General features: G+C 38.4%; 1 protein-coding gene across 1 annotated transcript in view; it reads left to right on the top strand.

Moving 5' to 3' along the window:
* LOC139118066 (atrial natriuretic peptide receptor 1-like) overlaps window positions 1–15,676 on the top strand; it is a 36,637-nt gene extending 20,961 nt beyond the window's left edge. Inside the window, exons 12-21 of the mRNA XM_070681360.1 lie at window positions 744–815; window positions 1,821–1,986; window positions 3,706–3,864; window positions 4,440–4,617; window positions 5,185–5,328; window positions 6,375–6,567; window positions 11,695–11,869; window positions 12,669–12,767; window positions 14,945–15,036; window positions 15,414–15,676. Coding sequence (XP_070537461.1) covers window positions 744–815; window positions 1,821–1,986; window positions 3,706–3,864; window positions 4,440–4,617; window positions 5,185–5,328; window positions 6,375–6,567; window positions 11,695–11,869; window positions 12,669–12,767; window positions 14,945–15,036; window positions 15,414–15,458 — 1,323 coding nt within the window. The 3' untranslated portion in view covers window positions 15,459–15,676. The remainder of the gene's footprint in view (window positions 1–743; window positions 816–1,820; window positions 1,987–3,705; window positions 3,865–4,439; window positions 4,618–5,184; window positions 5,329–6,374; window positions 6,568–11,694; window positions 11,870–12,668; window positions 12,768–14,944; window positions 15,037–15,413) is intronic.
* Window positions 15,677–16,934: the final 1,258 nt, after the last annotated feature.

Below are 16,934 nucleotides of genomic sequence, written 5' to 3'. Positions count from 1 at the left end.
GTCAGCCGAAGAAAAAGAGTGAAAAGCTAAGGAAATGCCTTGCAAAATCCGAAAGACGTCTCATTTTCCAACGAGAATAATTATTATCTACTTGGGAATTTAAGTCACCCCTCCTATGGTATTATCGAACTTAAAGAACGCTATTTCTGATTCTGCTCAGACTGTATTGGCAAATTTTGGTACTTCTAAAGCGTAGAATCAGGTTGACTTTTTGCGATTGCAAATTCATATCATGTTCTCAGATGATAAGATACCAGCAAGCTTTTTCAGGTCGATAAAGCAGAAGTGATGAAGAAGATTGCAGATGGGCGGGATTTATATTCTGGGATAGCTTTTGCATCGGGGGAATAGTAGCACTGTTGAGCTTTCGTGGCCGGGAGCACATGGCTAGGGTAGACGAGATGATTTGCAAATCTTTGTGTCAAGGTAGCTGCATGTGAACAGCTTTCGCTATATCCCCTCACGCGTCGGCCTTTGTTTTATTCGTGATATCTTAGACTAGCTCATTTACAATTAGAAACAAATTTGGTGATAATTTCTCGAAACCGGCTTGCTGAGTGTCCCTGAACCGTGTAGAACGATTTTTTTTGTGGAATGTTAAACAAATGTTCTCAATACCGTTCCTGTTTTCCTTTTTTGTTAATTTCTCTTTTGACAATGTCGTCTTTAATATTTTCGGGGCCCATACCTACTAGAACAAGCTTTTTAATTAAACTTTCTGAAACACATGCCTTGTCTTTCAGGATATCCTTGGCAATGACTCCATCAGGCTTGACTGGATGTTCCGATATTCGCTTTTATTCGATCTCGTCAAGGTAATAAGAACTGTAGTGTGTGTTGTGAGGATCAGTCCAATTGTAGGCAGAATACACAGAAGAAAAAGTAGCCGGACTTGAAAATAATGTAAAAGAACAACAACATCCACGCTATGGGACGAACCAACATAACACTTCGATACTGATGAACTTGAGCTTTCGAAAGCGAAAAGACCGACATGTGTCAGTGACTTAATTACAGAAACCCCATTTTCAACACTCTTCTTCTCGGTAAAACCTGCACGACATGTTTATTTTCTGTCTGTCTCAAGTACCCGTACTGTCACAATGTGTCCAAATCTCACAATAGGGAACTCTGCCTCCTTGTTTGTTTGTTTGTTTGTTTGTTTGTTTGTTTGTTTGTTTATGAGTGTTTGTTTATTTGTTACGTATGATTATTGCCATGTACAATAAAGAACCAATAAAGAGTTGTATTTCTGTTTATATTTGTCAATAAAGGTGTTTTGTTTGTTTACAAATATAGTCAATAAATGATACTTTAAAAAGTTTCTAATACAATCCCACACATGAAACTTTAAAAAATCATAAGCTTACTCCGCCTTTGCCATGAGGAGTAAGCACTCATGTGTGTCCACCACTCTCTCTGAATATTCACCCTTCCTAATGATTAAAAAGGAGACCGAGTCCCTGTGATCTCACTAGTATACATTGTATTCCAAGGGAGTCAATGTAAGATTGAAGCCTTCGGGGCAGATTTTCAGAAATATGGAAAGCTCATAGTCGTGCCTTCCTTCGCCACAGAACAGCATACATGGGAGCGTTTTGAAAAAATCAAACGATGACTGACAAAGCGTTCACCAATTATTTCTCTCATTACTTAACAAGGACCAATTGGTAGCGAAGGAAATTCAAGAAAAATTGTTCCTCGTCGAAATACTTCTCTTTAGCTAATACAGCTTTAGGCCCTCTATTGAAAAAGTTGTGTCCTTGAACAGTCGACGGTTGAAAATTCGCGTTGTTTGACTCTCCAGCGTTCTCTTTCAGGGAATGGATTTCATTCACAGCTCTTTCATCAAATTCCACGGAGACTTAAAATCATCGAACTGCCTCGTGGACAGTCGATTCGTGCTGAAAGTGTCCGATTTTGGTGTGCACGAATGGCGAGAGTCAGTGAACGTAGCGGGCGCTCTTCAGCCGTCGGATTACTATGGTGAGTTGTGAAACTGTACACAGTACAGTGTATTCTAAAAATAATTTCGTGGGCATGCCTCACATGAACACAAACTGCGAATCATTAACTTTAGCTCCATACTTTTTCAAAATGTTCGTATTCATCAAAGTTGGTCGTCTTGCTCCGATCGGGAATCCATAGGGCGGCTACCATTTTCACTTTAAAATTGATGTACCTTCTTCCGGATAAACCGAAAAACATGAATTGACGCAGAAAATTTACTCATTGACGAAAACGATGTTACCGTATGAAATTGTTTTCTCACCAAATCAAGCAGCAGGCCGCAGAGAACGGATAGCCAGAAACTGGGTTTTGAAATCGCCATCAGAATTTTCATGACATGCGCAGTATAATGGTACAGTACTATACAATGACATGTCCAAGCATTATGCACAGCAGAGCATGTGTCTGAGCAAACGCCGTGCGCTGTTTACAGTAACGCGGTTTACATCCCGAATTTAATTTTTCTCTTGATGTAAAATTTATATTTTTGTCATGTTTGCACCTGATCGAGAAACCTGTGTTTATATTAGTTCTGTGTAAATTCAGAATCCCTCCTCACTGTCTGAAAATAGAAACAGGCCGTTGGAATAATATCCCACGAATGGATAGGTTGTGCGACCATTGCACCTTCAGGAGGTTGAAGATGAATTTCATTTTTTGTTAGTTTGTCCGAAGTACTCCGATTTGAGAGCTAGATATATTACTCACTGGTACTACAACCCTCCTGTCTTGTTCAAGTTCAAGCACTTCTTTCCTCAGAGAAAGTAGACACTCTCCTGAAACTTAGCAGATACAAATTCTATGCGACAAATCGTAGACACGATTTTTTGGATGATTCTGTAAGTTTTGATTCTGTAGTTTTGTATGATGTATTTTCTTCCTTTTTTCGACATACGTGTATGTTTGCCTATTCTTTTATGTACTAGCGACTGATATATGTCATATCTATACCTTTCTACATTTTGGTTGGTGGCCAGTAGTACTGAATAAACGAATTATCGTAAAATTTATATTCAATGTCACCCCGTCAACAAACCGCATGCATATTGACTCAGTATTTTCCGGTATTGTTATTCTATTTTGTATAACGTATATTTTTTTTGAAATGCATAGGGTTCAGCAGGTCAACACAGCCTGTATATACGTGTGTGACGTCAAACGTCATTGTAGATGCACGACTGATTTTTTGTCCGCATTGAGTTAGAAAAGTGTAAACGTCGAGTTTAGTATTTAATATAGTAAGAGCGAAGCACGGGTAAAAAGTATTGGTATAGATGAAAAATGGTGGCGGTATTGTCCAAAGGTGCAGGCACATTGACCCTTTAACCCTTTGAGCGCCAAAGTCAATTTTTGGCGCCTTTACAAAATATACTCCAGTCAATTTTTTACGGAGTTTTGTTAAAATTTTGATAAAAAACTGTAGCCATCGAAATTTGATGTCCATTTGCTTCAAAATTATCAAAACAAATACAGAAAAATTCTTAAAAATTGGTAAAATGTTGCACTAAAATTTTGGTGCGAAAATTTACAGCACTCAAAGGGTTAAGACAGTACAACAAAACACATTTAGTTGAAATAGTGAATCAACATTGCAGGATATTTCACGACTCAACAATCAAGATGTATAGGTAAAGATCGGCGAAATTATAAAAACTTCTCCAGTCATGGCCTCTTTCTTCAATCCATATACTATAGGCTTGTTTTGGAGGGCACCTGAACTGCTACGGGATGGAACGTCTCCATGCTGGGGAACGCAGAAAGGCGACGTATATAGTTTCGCTATAATATTACATGAGCTGTCTGTGCGGGAAGGACCATACGATTATTGGCTACAAGAGAACATGCAACCCAAAGGTAAACGTTCTATGACATGAGCTCTATCTCCACTTCATGTACTTCAGTCGTAATTAAGTTTGTAATTTGATATGCAATCTTAGAGCACAGACAAAATTACTCCTTGTCTGTGCTCAGAGGTAACTATCATGGCATTTGTTCGTCGACACTCGCCGAAAAACTTATGTCATACTGTCGGTTAGGTAGTATGCATACCTATGCTGAGAGAGAGAGAGAGAGAGAGAGAGAGAGAGAGAGAGAGAGAGAGAGAGAGAGAGAGAGAGAGAGAGAGAGAGAGAGAGAGAGAGACAGACAGACAGACAGACAGACAGACAGACAGACAGACAGACAGACAGACAGACAGAGACAGACAGAAGGATAGACAGACAGTGGAAGAGAGAAAGAGCAGAGTCAGTGAGACACAGACAGACAGAGACAGACAGACTGACACAGACAGACAGACAGACAGACAAACAGAGATATTAAAAGGACAGAGACAGAGAGGTACATATGTATTTACATGTAACATCCATGTTTTTTTATCTTGTTCATGAATCGTATAACTTGCTTTAAAATTGACAAATTGTCGTTCACAGATATTATCGAACGTGTGAAGGGACACCACAAGCCAAGTTTTCGTCCTCAGTTGTCGGCGTCGTTAGCTCCAGATGACGTCATTAAATTGGCCGAGGAATGTTGGTCAGAGAACCCGGATGTGCGACCTGATTTTATCAAGATAAGATCTCTCGTGCAAGAAATGAATGACAAACGAGGGTAAGGTAGATTAAGTCAAAATATGGTTGTATTCACTTTCACGTAATTTCAGAAAAATAACTGACTTTGTGTGAATAAGATAATTTTTGATATACCTGAGAGGTGCGCTAGTGAACGGTTGAGCGTAGAATATTTACCACCTGTCGTTTCTCACAATCTTTTACGCATAACAGAAAAAAGTAAGACACCATGCCTTCTGTGATTTTCGATAAATTTGAAGCCTGCTGCGATCCGAAGTGAGTTGGAATGAGTCTTCAGATCGTGGTACATGATTTCAGAAAGACTGTCTGAGGACTTCATTGCAGAAAGACAGAAACATAATTTTGAAATAAGTTACACCACAGTCCCTCTATCCACCAAATGTGTTTCTCGGGAATTTCGAACACACTGTTAGAGTAAATAATTTACGAACAAACACGATGATTCCAGTGGACTGAGTGGCGGGGAATATACAAGAAATAGCTTTCGAGTAGAAATTGTAGTCTGCAAAATCATTTGTGACAGTGGTATGTCACCTTTTCAACTATGAAAGTGATCATGGACGTGATGTCGCCCCGGGTTTTACAGAAACAGCGGCAACATTCTGGACAATTTGCTTTCGAGAATGGAGCAGTATGCCACCAACCTTGAGAGCATCGTCGCCGAACGAACAAAGCAACTTGTCGAGGAAAAGAAAAAGTCTGAACATTTGCTGGAACAGCTGTTACCAAGGTAACATGGATTAATATCTATAACCTGAGTGACGAATATCCCGATGCAAAATGCATTTTTTTTTTTACTTTTTTGTCAATTAGTAGTTATCTGTAAAGCAACCTAATTTATTTACAAGAAGAAAATCACTCACGAAATTCTTCTTACATAAAACTACAAAGTGCCAATATTTAAGGATGTACGATCGGAAAAAGTAAAAGTAATGTCAATTTTTTCAAATGGGGATTTTTGAATACCTACATATGTGAATAGTCCAAAACTGGGAAAAAAAGATGGGGTCACCGCGCTTGTTTTTTTACAAAATGACATTAAAAATTCACGGTTTTTCACAAAATCACTAAAAATCAATAAAACAGGTCATCATTTTCATATTTATATCATGATTGCATTTTTCACGTTTACACTGTAAAAGAACAAACAAATTATAAATTTAAGCTACTTTGAAGATTTTACTTACATTAAAATTGAGTTAAAAAGTCATCATATTTATTTTTTAACCAAAATTGCAACAAATATGCCCCAAATTTTAGGAATGGGAGAGGGTAATTTATTAATTATTGATAGTTTCTACTAATGTCAATTTTCTCAAACTTTGCCAAATAATAGCTCTTTTTGTGAATTTTTCAAAACCACATTTTGTTTAGTAGGTCACCGAGCTCGATTTTTCACAATTTTGCAAAATCTAACTAGGATTTAAGCTTCTAGCCAAAAATAATATTTCGGAACTGAGACATTCTTACACAGTTTTTTTAATAATAAACGAATATATACAGGGCCGCTTTTGTGTTATTTCAGCTGAAAAATGGGCGTTAATGGTGAAAAACGAAGAAAGACACGAAGAAAAAAATAAAAAATTAAAAAATTAAAAATCCCCATAGAATTCTAAAAAAGCTACTGTAACAGTGGTCTCCTGTGCAGCCTGAGTGTCTTTCATTCATTCATTCGTTAGTTAGTTAGTTCGTTCATTCGTTCGTCCATTCGTTCATTCATTCATTCGTTCATTCGTTCAACTTAATCATTAATTCATGTACTCATTCACTCACAAGACCAGTTGCCGAGCAACTGAAACGCGGCCAGGCGGTGGCAGCCGAGGCGTTTGACAGTGTCACAATCTTCTTCAGTGATATCGTTGGATTCACCGCCCTCTCAGCGGCCAGCACGCCTCTACAAGTAGTCGATCTGTTGAATGATCTGTACACGTGTTTCGACGCTATCATCGATAATTTCGACGTTTACAAGGTAAGAGGACTGTACCACGCGACGACAGGGGTGGTTGACTTGGGCGTTACAGGTCAATACGGCTCAGTGCCGTCCAGAATGTCGCCCAGTTTTGATAACTTATGCTAAAATAGTAGTACTTCCTTCTTGTTTGCCTGTAGACCGGGTTGGAGAAGTAGCTGTCTTTTGAAAATTTCGCTGAAAATGATAATTATGCTGTCGATTTAGAGAAAGTATCACTTTCCCAATTCTGGCGCTCTGAATAATGCACTGTGTATTAAAATTACCGTGCCGAAAACGACACAGACCCTATTCAGTTTGTAATTGCGTCGTTCTGTTAGAGCTGCGTCGTTCTGTTTCGACCTGCGCTCTTCAGTTTGTAATTGCGTCGTTCTGTTTGAGCTGCGTCGTTCTGTTTCGACCTGCGCTCTTCAGTTTGTAATTGCGTCGTTCTGTTAGAGCTGCATCGTTCTGTTTTGACCTGCGCTCTTCAGTTTGTAATTGCGTCGTTCTGTTAGAGCTGCGTCGTTCTGTTTTGACCTGCACTCTTCAGTTTGTAATTGCGTCGTACTGTTTGAGCTGCGTCGTTCTGTTTGATCGTCGCTCTTCAGTTTGTTTTGTTGTAATAAAGGGAAAGCAACTCCACACATCGTTCATATTGAGTTGTTTGCATTTTGTGTATGATATTGTGTATATTGTGAGTGTGTATCATGTTTGATTGTTTTATGTGAGTATTGGTTAGCCATGGCGAATGTAATAAAGGGAAAGCAACTCCTCACATCGTTCATATGTGAATTCTTTGCGTTTTGTGTATGATTCTATGTGTATGTATATCATGTTTAGCTGTTTTATGTAAAGGGTTGATTAGCCATGGCGAGACGTACCCGTAATTTACGTGTCTTCAGTGTCTTGGGAGGGGAGAGACTAGCGTTACACTGCGATCCTTTGAAGCTACGTTTCGAAAACAGAGTTTTCTTCATCAGTCACTTAAATTCATTTTTGATTGGTGAGACATGTTGAATGATTGATGATTTTATGTGTTATATGTTGTTCCACTGAAGTTTGTTGTTCAATTACGGAAGCTATGTCTACGGTTTGGTCTTGTTGTGTTTGTGTATGCTCATGTGAATCGGAGTGCCATCTATTGTAGATTTTGTGAAGTCTGGCATTGTAAGTGTATCGCATACTTCTGTTCCTTCTGTATGCGATTATTGGTTGCTCGAAGGTTTGCAGCATGAAAAAAATATTTGGGACAAGATTTCACTGACGTGTTTGATCAAGCTTAAATAGTATAAAATCATGGACTTTTGTATGAAATACAGCAAAAACGGGCTAAGTGTCAAAGACACAAGGAAAAAAAGCTGGAGCAACAAAAAGGACCTCGAAATTAAAGAAAGTGAAATAGAAAACATGAAAAGACATTGATGAAGTTCAGAGAGCTTTAGATGATATTTACGAAGTCAAAACACAAGGTATTAGGCCTATTCAACATGCTAGAATAAGATGACATGAACTTGTTGAAAAAAAGCAATGCTTATTTTTGAAGCTTGAAAAGAGAAATCGTTACAAAAATCACATTCGTAAACTTCAAGCATCTACAGATTTAAATGAAATTTTAAACACGCAGAAAGAATTCTATCGAAATTTATACCAGACTACACATTGTTTTCCTGAAGAAAAACCAGAAGAGTTCACTGGCGATTTCCATATTCCTTTACTGTCAGAATTACAGAACAAATATTTGTGAGGGTTATTTGAGTCTCGAAGAATGCTACCAAGCTTCGAAAAACATGTCAAGTAATTAAAGCCCGGGGAATGGCGTTTCTGGCCCTTGTATGGTAATTTAATTGTACTGAGTTTCAACTATATGTACACGTCCATATGGAGAGTTGTCAGTGTCAATTTCCCAAAGACCAGCAACCATTACTTTGATTGATAAAAAAGAAAAAGATCGTCTGTAGCTGAAAAATTGGGGACCTATTTCTCTTTAAACTTTTATTATAAAAATTGTTGCCAAGGCCTTTTAATTCGAATTTCAAAGTTTTATCGGAAATAATTTACCCAAATCAAGCTGGTTAATATGTGAAAGGTCGCTACATCGGTGACGCTGTTTGCAAGATTTTAGACTCAATACACTTTACAAAAGAAAACGATATTCCATGGTATTCTACTTTGTATTGATTTTGCCAAGGCATTTGACTCCATCGAGTGGTCTTTCCTTTACTTTGCTTTAAAGAAATTAATTTTGGTGAATCTTTTATTCTATGAGTCAAAGTTTTATACTGCGTATTTCTAGTCATTAATAATGGTGTCACCTCTGGTTAATTTTAAGTTAGCAGCGGTTCAAGAAAAGGTGATACTCTTTCACCTTACTTGTTTTTAGTTTAGAAATTTTGTCCATCGCCATTCGTCACAATAAAACAATTAAGGGCATTCAAATCGAACAAAATGAGTTAAAATTGCACAATATGCAGATGACATCCACTCGAATGTTATCAGATGTGAAATCTGCCGAAGAATTTCTCAGAACAGTTGACTCATTCGGCAACATCCCCGGCCAGAAGATCAATAAGGAAAAGAGTGACGCACTATGGTTAGGTAGTAAGAGAGATTGTATATACACACATTAATCGACTCAATGTACCGCATCATTTAACAAAGGTAGAAACGATGTGTGAAGTTGCCCTCACTTTCCTTCTTATAAAATTGCTCAAAATGCTCAGGATGTAAACTGTCTGCTCTACCACGTGTGGCAATGATGATGACGACCACGAGGTAGCCTCGTCCAAGGGTAACAGTGGAGGCATAACCTCTCTCCCTGCTATTTAAATTACAGTAAAAACATGTTGTTACTGTGCACATTATCTTAGGGAAACAGTTCTTGTCTAAAAGTGTAGACAAAAAAGAAAATTCTTCCGTTCTATTTATTTATAACGGAGGTCAAACAAAAGCACAAAGTTGAGAGAAACATTTCCTACAAAAATAGCACAACTGAAAAGTATAGGACCCGCTGGCATATTCTGGTAATGTACTCTGAATCATAGATTGAGAATGTCTTTTTTTTTTGTAAGTGCTATCCTTGTTCTTTATCTTTTGTCTGTGTTCTGTTTCCGTTGTCTTTTTCTTTTTCGTACCTTTTTCTCTTGTTTGTAAATTATATATATATATATATATATATATATATATATATATATATATATATATATATATATATATATATATATATATATATAATATATATATATATATGTCTAGTAAACACAATACGAACACAACCTTTAACACAATAAAACAAAGTTAGACATCCTAGCTTCCAGAATGAAAGAACAACCTTCAGTGGGACAACATAGGAATACGTACAATCTACCATTATACCACGAAATTTATCCACTGAACCTGACTTGAGGCGATTGATAAAGAAAGTCTGGCAAACTTTCTAAACATAGCGTTAGTGTCGTACGCAATGTCTCAATTCTTGAGTACAGACTGCACTGACATTCATATTCAGCTGTCTCGCCGTACCTATTCTGCCATTGTACAGACTGCACTGACATTCATATTCAGCTGTCTCGCCGTACCTATTCTGTTCTGTACACAAGACAGTGAAACAGAAAATACACACCACCACACATTAAACGCAAACAACCAATATGTGAACGATGTGTGGAGTTGCTCTCCCTCTACTACCTATGACTCCACGGGCACCCATGCCAAGTTGCAATGGTATTCTCCAAGTGACCGTTCAATGTTTGTTACAAAATGTTTACTCCAGTACTTCCGTGTTATGCTGAAAACAAACTGAAGAGCACAGATCAAACAGAACGATGCAGTTCAAACAGAACGACGCAGCTCTAACAGAACGACGCAATTACAAACTGAAGAGCTCAGTTCAAAACAGAACGACGCAGCTCTATAACAGAGCGCCGCAATTACAAACTGAAGAGCGCAGTTCAAAACAGAACGACGCAGCTCAAACAGAACGACGCAATTACAAACTGAAGAGCGCAGGTCAAACAGAACGACGCAGCTCAAACAGAACGACGCAATTACAAACTGAAGAGCTCAGTTCAAAACAGAACGACGCAGCTCTAACAGAGCGCCGCAATTACAAACTGAAGAGCGCAGTTCAAAACAGAACGACGCAGCTCAAACAGAACGACGCAATTACAAACTGAAGAGCGCAGGTCAAAACAGAACGACGCAGGTCAAACAGAACGACGCAATTACAAACTGAAGAGGGTCTGTGTCGTTTTCGGCCACGGTATAAAATAGTTTCAGCTATATGTAAAGTATATCGAACTTCTTCCGAAGTCCACTTCCCTTGCTTACGATTTAGGTAGAAAGCGCGACAGGGACAGATGTTCGGAGTCTCGAACTTTTACAATACATTTTTGGTATACCACTTGTGGGGCTTATTTTGAAAATCATTATTCCGGTTTATTTTTGTGAAAATCGAAATTTAATTTCCCAGGTATGGCGGCCACTTTGAATTCCAAGTGTGAGTAAATATTGCGGCCACGGCAAGTTTGACAAAAAAATTTATATCTTATAGTTTCGAGGCGCGAATTACCTTAAATTCTTATGCTTTATCGAGTCACTGTACTGTACAGTGTGTCACGTGATACAAGTATTGGGTAGCATCATAGAATTTTAACATTTCTTTTACAAACTAAAACGCCAAACAGGCACAGGAATATAAAATACTGAAGACGAAATACATTCCCTACAATTGGCAACCATCCAAAAAGTGATACATAACTATTTTCATTGAACGAGGCAAGTACAATAGCATATCGACATTCGGGATAACGCAGTTTCTTATAACAAGATGCTGATCTCATGTGTTATACTCAGTGATATTTATCATTCAAATAACACGACACTGACCCTTCAGATAACTTAGTATATGTCATTCACATTCAAGTTATCGGCCTTATTATTTGCATAACAAAAGAATTAGAGTGGCGATTTTATAAGGTGCAACCAGAGTCCTGTGGTGCAACCATCCTACCTCCATGGCGCAACCAATATGAAAACTCTGGGGATGAAAGCCCCGTAACTTTTGAGACCTACCATCGAAGCTTGTAAGCAAGTTTACAAAAATAATGTGTTCAAAATATTATTTTGCCGTTTTCTGAATGTATTTAGGTCGAGACCATAGGAGATGCATATATGGTGGTGTCCGGTCTACCAATCAGAAATGGTAGTCTACACGCACGGGAAATCGCGCGAATGGCGCTGACGATGCTGAAAGCTGTGCACAAGTTTGAGATACGTCATCGACCAAACGACAGACTGAAACTTCGCATTGGCATTCATTCAGGTAAAAAGTCACAAGTGCATACATGTATTCATGTTAAAGGGCCGACAGCTGTAACTTTTGATGATTTTTTTCACTTTTGTTTGTTTTGCATGTCGATTGTACGTTTTACTCGACCCCCCCCCCCCCCCCAATCATGTTTAAATTCCTACAATCTAACTTGCCAACATGTCTATACGTTTGAATAGCACTGTTACTTGAATTCTAGTCCGGACCGGAATTCACCAGTCAACAATAACGACTGGATGCAGGTCACACATTAACAAGCTGAATACTGCATATCTCAACATCATTCTTCGGGAGTAGAGGAAGAAACTGTTTTCTGAGGGATTCCTCAAAAATTACAGCTATGGAACTCCAGAATTCACCCTCTCATTGACTTGACCGTGGCTATACACGAGACCAAATTTTAAATCAGACAAAAACTTACGTTTCTTTCGGGTATGCTTAGCATATGAGAAGAATTGTAAAGATATCAGTGACAAAGACCAGACTATCTAGTTTCATATTCAAATACCACAATGTCGTCACAATTAAGGTGTATTATTTTAGAAATCACTGTAATAAGGGGTGGTCGTGAAATGCACTACGGCCGTAGCCTTTATGAGCACTGATCGGATATCACATGCGCTGTCGGCAAGGAAAGCAAATTGAAAATTGTTGGGAAAAAATACGGGATTACTATATCAAACGTCTCGGCTATTTGCCTGTTTTCATTAAAACATATTGAAAGAAGAAGAAAGTTGTTAATGTGCTTACATTTTGCGTTTTTCCTCTTCTCTGATACCGGACTTCTGTGCAGGATCCGTTGTTGCTGGAGTAGTTGGACTGAAAATGCCGCGCTACTGTCTTTTTGGTGACACCGTCAACACCGCTTCCAGGATGGAATCCAATGGAGTGGGTCGGTGTTGCTTTTCGTTGTTGCTATCTGTCGTGTCTTTTGTCCACTGAATTTTGCTGATGTTGCCGCCGCTGTTCTGCTTGATGTTGAACCCGTTGTGGCCCTCGTTCCCGTTGTGGCTGCCTCAGTTGTCGTACACTGTTATGACTTTAAACGGCTGCTGCAACATCGGTGTGCTTTCGTTACCATAACCACAGAGTATCATAGTCTATCTATCTTTCTCTATGCCATAACTCACTGGCGCTCATGGACTACTAGTAGGTAGTCTGCTTGATCGATCGATCAACTGGGCGACGTTCGCGTACTCGTTGTTCTGCCCTCTAACTTAACTAAAATACAGCAAGGTATGAAACAGAATCACTAAATATGCGCGACCCGATTTTTCAACTGGCCGTTCGCCCACACAAAATATTCAGAATAATACACTTTTGCATACCATGTTGGATCAGAAATTGAACAATCTTCTCGAAAAATCACGCCCACGAACGGGTTACTCGCAACGTCTTGAAGAAATCGGCCCTGTTTTCAGGCCAAAAGTAGTGTATTTTAGCAACGAAGACGCGATCAATAGATCAAGCAGACGATTGATCGATCAAGCAGACTATACCCAGCCTACAGGTGCCTGTGCCATAACCAGAGTCCCTCCACACATATAACTTTGCCATAACGATGGTAGGGAGCGATAATGGCAAACGGTAGGTTGTCATGTTAAGTCTGTTACGGACAAGATAATTATAGTTTAACGGGAACTAACAATAAGAAAAACATCTGCACTTGTCATCACCGGTCGATGTCGGTCTTCGGGGAAGTCGCTTTACAGAGAGAAGAACTCCAGCCGGAGTCCAACAGACTCTCTTGACAGGAAGCAGTCGATAGGGTTTTGCCATCGTAATATTTATAAATAAGTTCTCCTAAGAAAGTGCCTATACTGCGATTTTAACAACTCTCACCGTCAATATCCTTTTAAAATAAATAATTTCATACATAGAATGTCGATTGATTAAGTGATTAAATCACAAGTGATTAATAATCATCAAAGTTGGTTCACAGTAATACAGTTTTACTTTCAAATTCATAGGATGGTGAATTTCACACAAATCTTGTCATTGGGCACACAAACTTATCAAATCTAAACACAATCATATTCGAAGTTATAGGAATATTCCGTACGTAATATTCGAGTCGTTCAAGCCCAGTCTGTGACATTTGTGCAGAAGTAAGTATAAAAAGAGGATATTCGTAGTAGACTTGTAACACAGTCTCAGCTTTCTCTGCAGTAATTGAGCATATTAAGGAAGTAAAAGCAGCTTGAAGGAGAAATAATTCTTTTAGCTTTGCAAAGACCTTGACTCCAGGAAACGGAAGCCCCAGGCAATGTACTTCATCCTTTGATATTTGGCGAGGGCCTCTCAGAACTAAAAGACCTTTCCCAAAGAAAGGCTTCATGTAGAATTATTATCAAAATTATTGCTCACTGTCCTTCTGAACAAAATGACAGAAATTTCCTTTGGTAGCGCAAGATCACCAAATAAGGAGACGACAGTGTAGCGTGCTCGAGATTGAAACGATCTGCGTTCATTTTCTTACCTCGAGGGGTAGCATGTGACTGGAAATTGAGAGACTGGAATTTTTGAGGGGCCTTGCTCAGTCTTGAGCAATTATCTTTCAAAAACCCGAATAAAAATCAGGGGTCACCGAGTCAAGTTTGGAACTAGAGAAACAAACTTCGCAACACTTATGGACACTTAAAATTCAAAATGGCCGCCGTTCCTATGCTAACTCTATTGGGGAAATTAAATTTTCTATTTTCACGAAAATGAAATGTCAATTTCATTTGTTCTACTAGCTTCAAAATTAGCCAACACAAATGCGAGACCAGATAATTATCATAGCATTTGAGAGTCAAAATATATCTGTCCAATAGGCGCACTCTACTTATGTATGTATTCTTTACAAGCATTTCTGTCGTATCAACGTGAGTTTTGATCTCGTGAAGCATGTCGGGAGCTTACCATCGCACTACACTACCATTGAAGACGAACAGACACGCATACAGCCATATTTCCATAATTATCACGCACGTTACGACTGACTTAGTTCAAAAGGGTTCCGTCGATGCTGAATTATTGTTCCTTTTTACTCATTGCTGTGATTTGAATATATTATTGTTTTTTCAGCTCTTAAGATCCACATCAGTTCGCAAACTGTCGAAATCCTAGAAGACATTGGGGGGTTTCGAGTACAAATTCGCGGTGAAATTGAAATCAAGGTAAAAAATATTCTCAACTAATTGTTATGAAGACATTTTTACTTCTCTGAATGCCACGGCATGTGAAACCAACATAAAATTGCTTTTACTTTCGGAAAATTTTAAGTTTGACGTGACGAATAATGTTTTTGCCTTTTGTATCATTGAAAATTAAAAAGAAGATCACTTTTCGAAAGGTTAGATATTTATTGGATCTGGTGAACGAAGCACCATATATCTGTAATAAATTTATGCAAAGTGTGTTCACGTAAGTGTTGTTTTAGTATGCAAATACGACTGTAATGACCCATAATCGAGAATATTAATGTACCTCGGATCGTGCAATGTAAAATATTGGCTTTAAAACATTATTTTTCCCCATTCTTTCCCATATTCAGGGAAAGGGTATCATCAAAACTTACTGGCTTTTAGAAGAAGAGTGAAGTACGAAGATTCTGCAGACGACATCCGGGTGATTCGAGTTCAACCACGGTGCTGTGCATTCTCGGCAGCAAACGGGATGCTATTGATCCTTGTACATTTTAACACGATGGAGAGAAATCTGAATAATTATAATACACACATGTGGTATTAGACGAATTAATTTTGAGAAACCTACGTGAGTGGAAAAAAAATTTGCACAGAAAGGTAATTCTTAATAGCAAGCTCTCCTAGCGTTGATATTTTTCGGTGTCTTATCAACATAGTCCAACGTGTGCAATAAAAATGACTCTTGTAAAATATTTGATTGTCGTTTGTAGAATCATACATGTGAAAAATAGATGGGAAGCATTAATATTCCTATTTACCTTTTTTAACAACACAATGTTGATGGTACTGTTTACACATAACGATCTATATCAGTTCTACAGCCATATTTTACTGTAGTATGTCGCAGTAGTTTCCAGATGATAACTATCGCGACATGAAGTCGAAAGTTGACTCATCATATCAGCAGTGAGAAGCATCACGTAGTCGGCTGAAAACGATAGACAGGACGCACAGCAATGGGCATGTGTCGAGATCTCTTCCAGGTTGTTATACAGAAAATCAGTTCTTGGAAGAAAGAGACCAGTCACGAGCGTCTTTCTTGTGGGGGTTTTAAAGACTGAAATATAGTAATAATAAAAAAATCATAAAGTGCCATTATAACTTGATGCAAGCTTTTGAATTATTGAATATTATACCGATAATCTAATACTTGAGTCTTCAATATATCATGATCATCCCAGTTTATCCCTTGGAGTGATAGCAACAAACTTGCGTTCGGCGACGCTCGTGCCAGCCTTTTGAAGAATGGCAGGTCTCTTTGTTTCACGCACAGCTTCTATCAACTTGTTAACAGTACCGTTGTGCTGGTATTTATCTGGTTGGGTTTTTGTGTGTGCGCGCATGCGGAGGGCAGAGATTACGCATGCGTTATTTTAAATTTAGTTGGATTCTCTTCATGTTGAGTGTCCTATACAAGCTTCAGACATGGTAGTAGGCGTCTCGATATTGAAGGACTTGCATTTTTTCTCAAATTCTTAAACCACTCACTCTCTTTCAAAGTAAAGAATAAAATTTGGGCTACCCTGCACATTTTGGTACTATGGAAAAATATAACCTTTAATCTATTGATATTTGAAATTCAAAATGGCCGCCATCCCGTGGTAACTCTATTGGGAAATTGAATTTTCGATTTTCACTAAACGAAGCCGTTTAAAACTTTAATTTCTCCGTGAGCTCTGAAATGAGCCCTAACAGTGGTAGAACAAAACAATATTAAATGTATGCGTAATCTAAATATGCCCATATATGGTCTAAAGGGCGTCCCTTGGTATTCAAAATGCCCGTGTGAGGGCGCTGTTTTTAAAAAGCGGCCACCCGCTTAAAATCTGTGATTGGTTAGATTTTCTCTTTCCATGGTAACTGTGGTA

This window comes from Ptychodera flava, chromosome 19 (genome assembly GCF_041260155.1).
Source record: "Ptychodera flava strain L36383 chromosome 19, AS_Pfla_20210202, whole genome shotgun sequence".
Classification (NCBI taxonomy): domain Eukaryota; kingdom Metazoa; phylum Hemichordata; class Enteropneusta; family Ptychoderidae; genus Ptychodera; species Ptychodera flava.
This window is presented reverse-complemented; position numbering and strand designations above follow the sequence as displayed.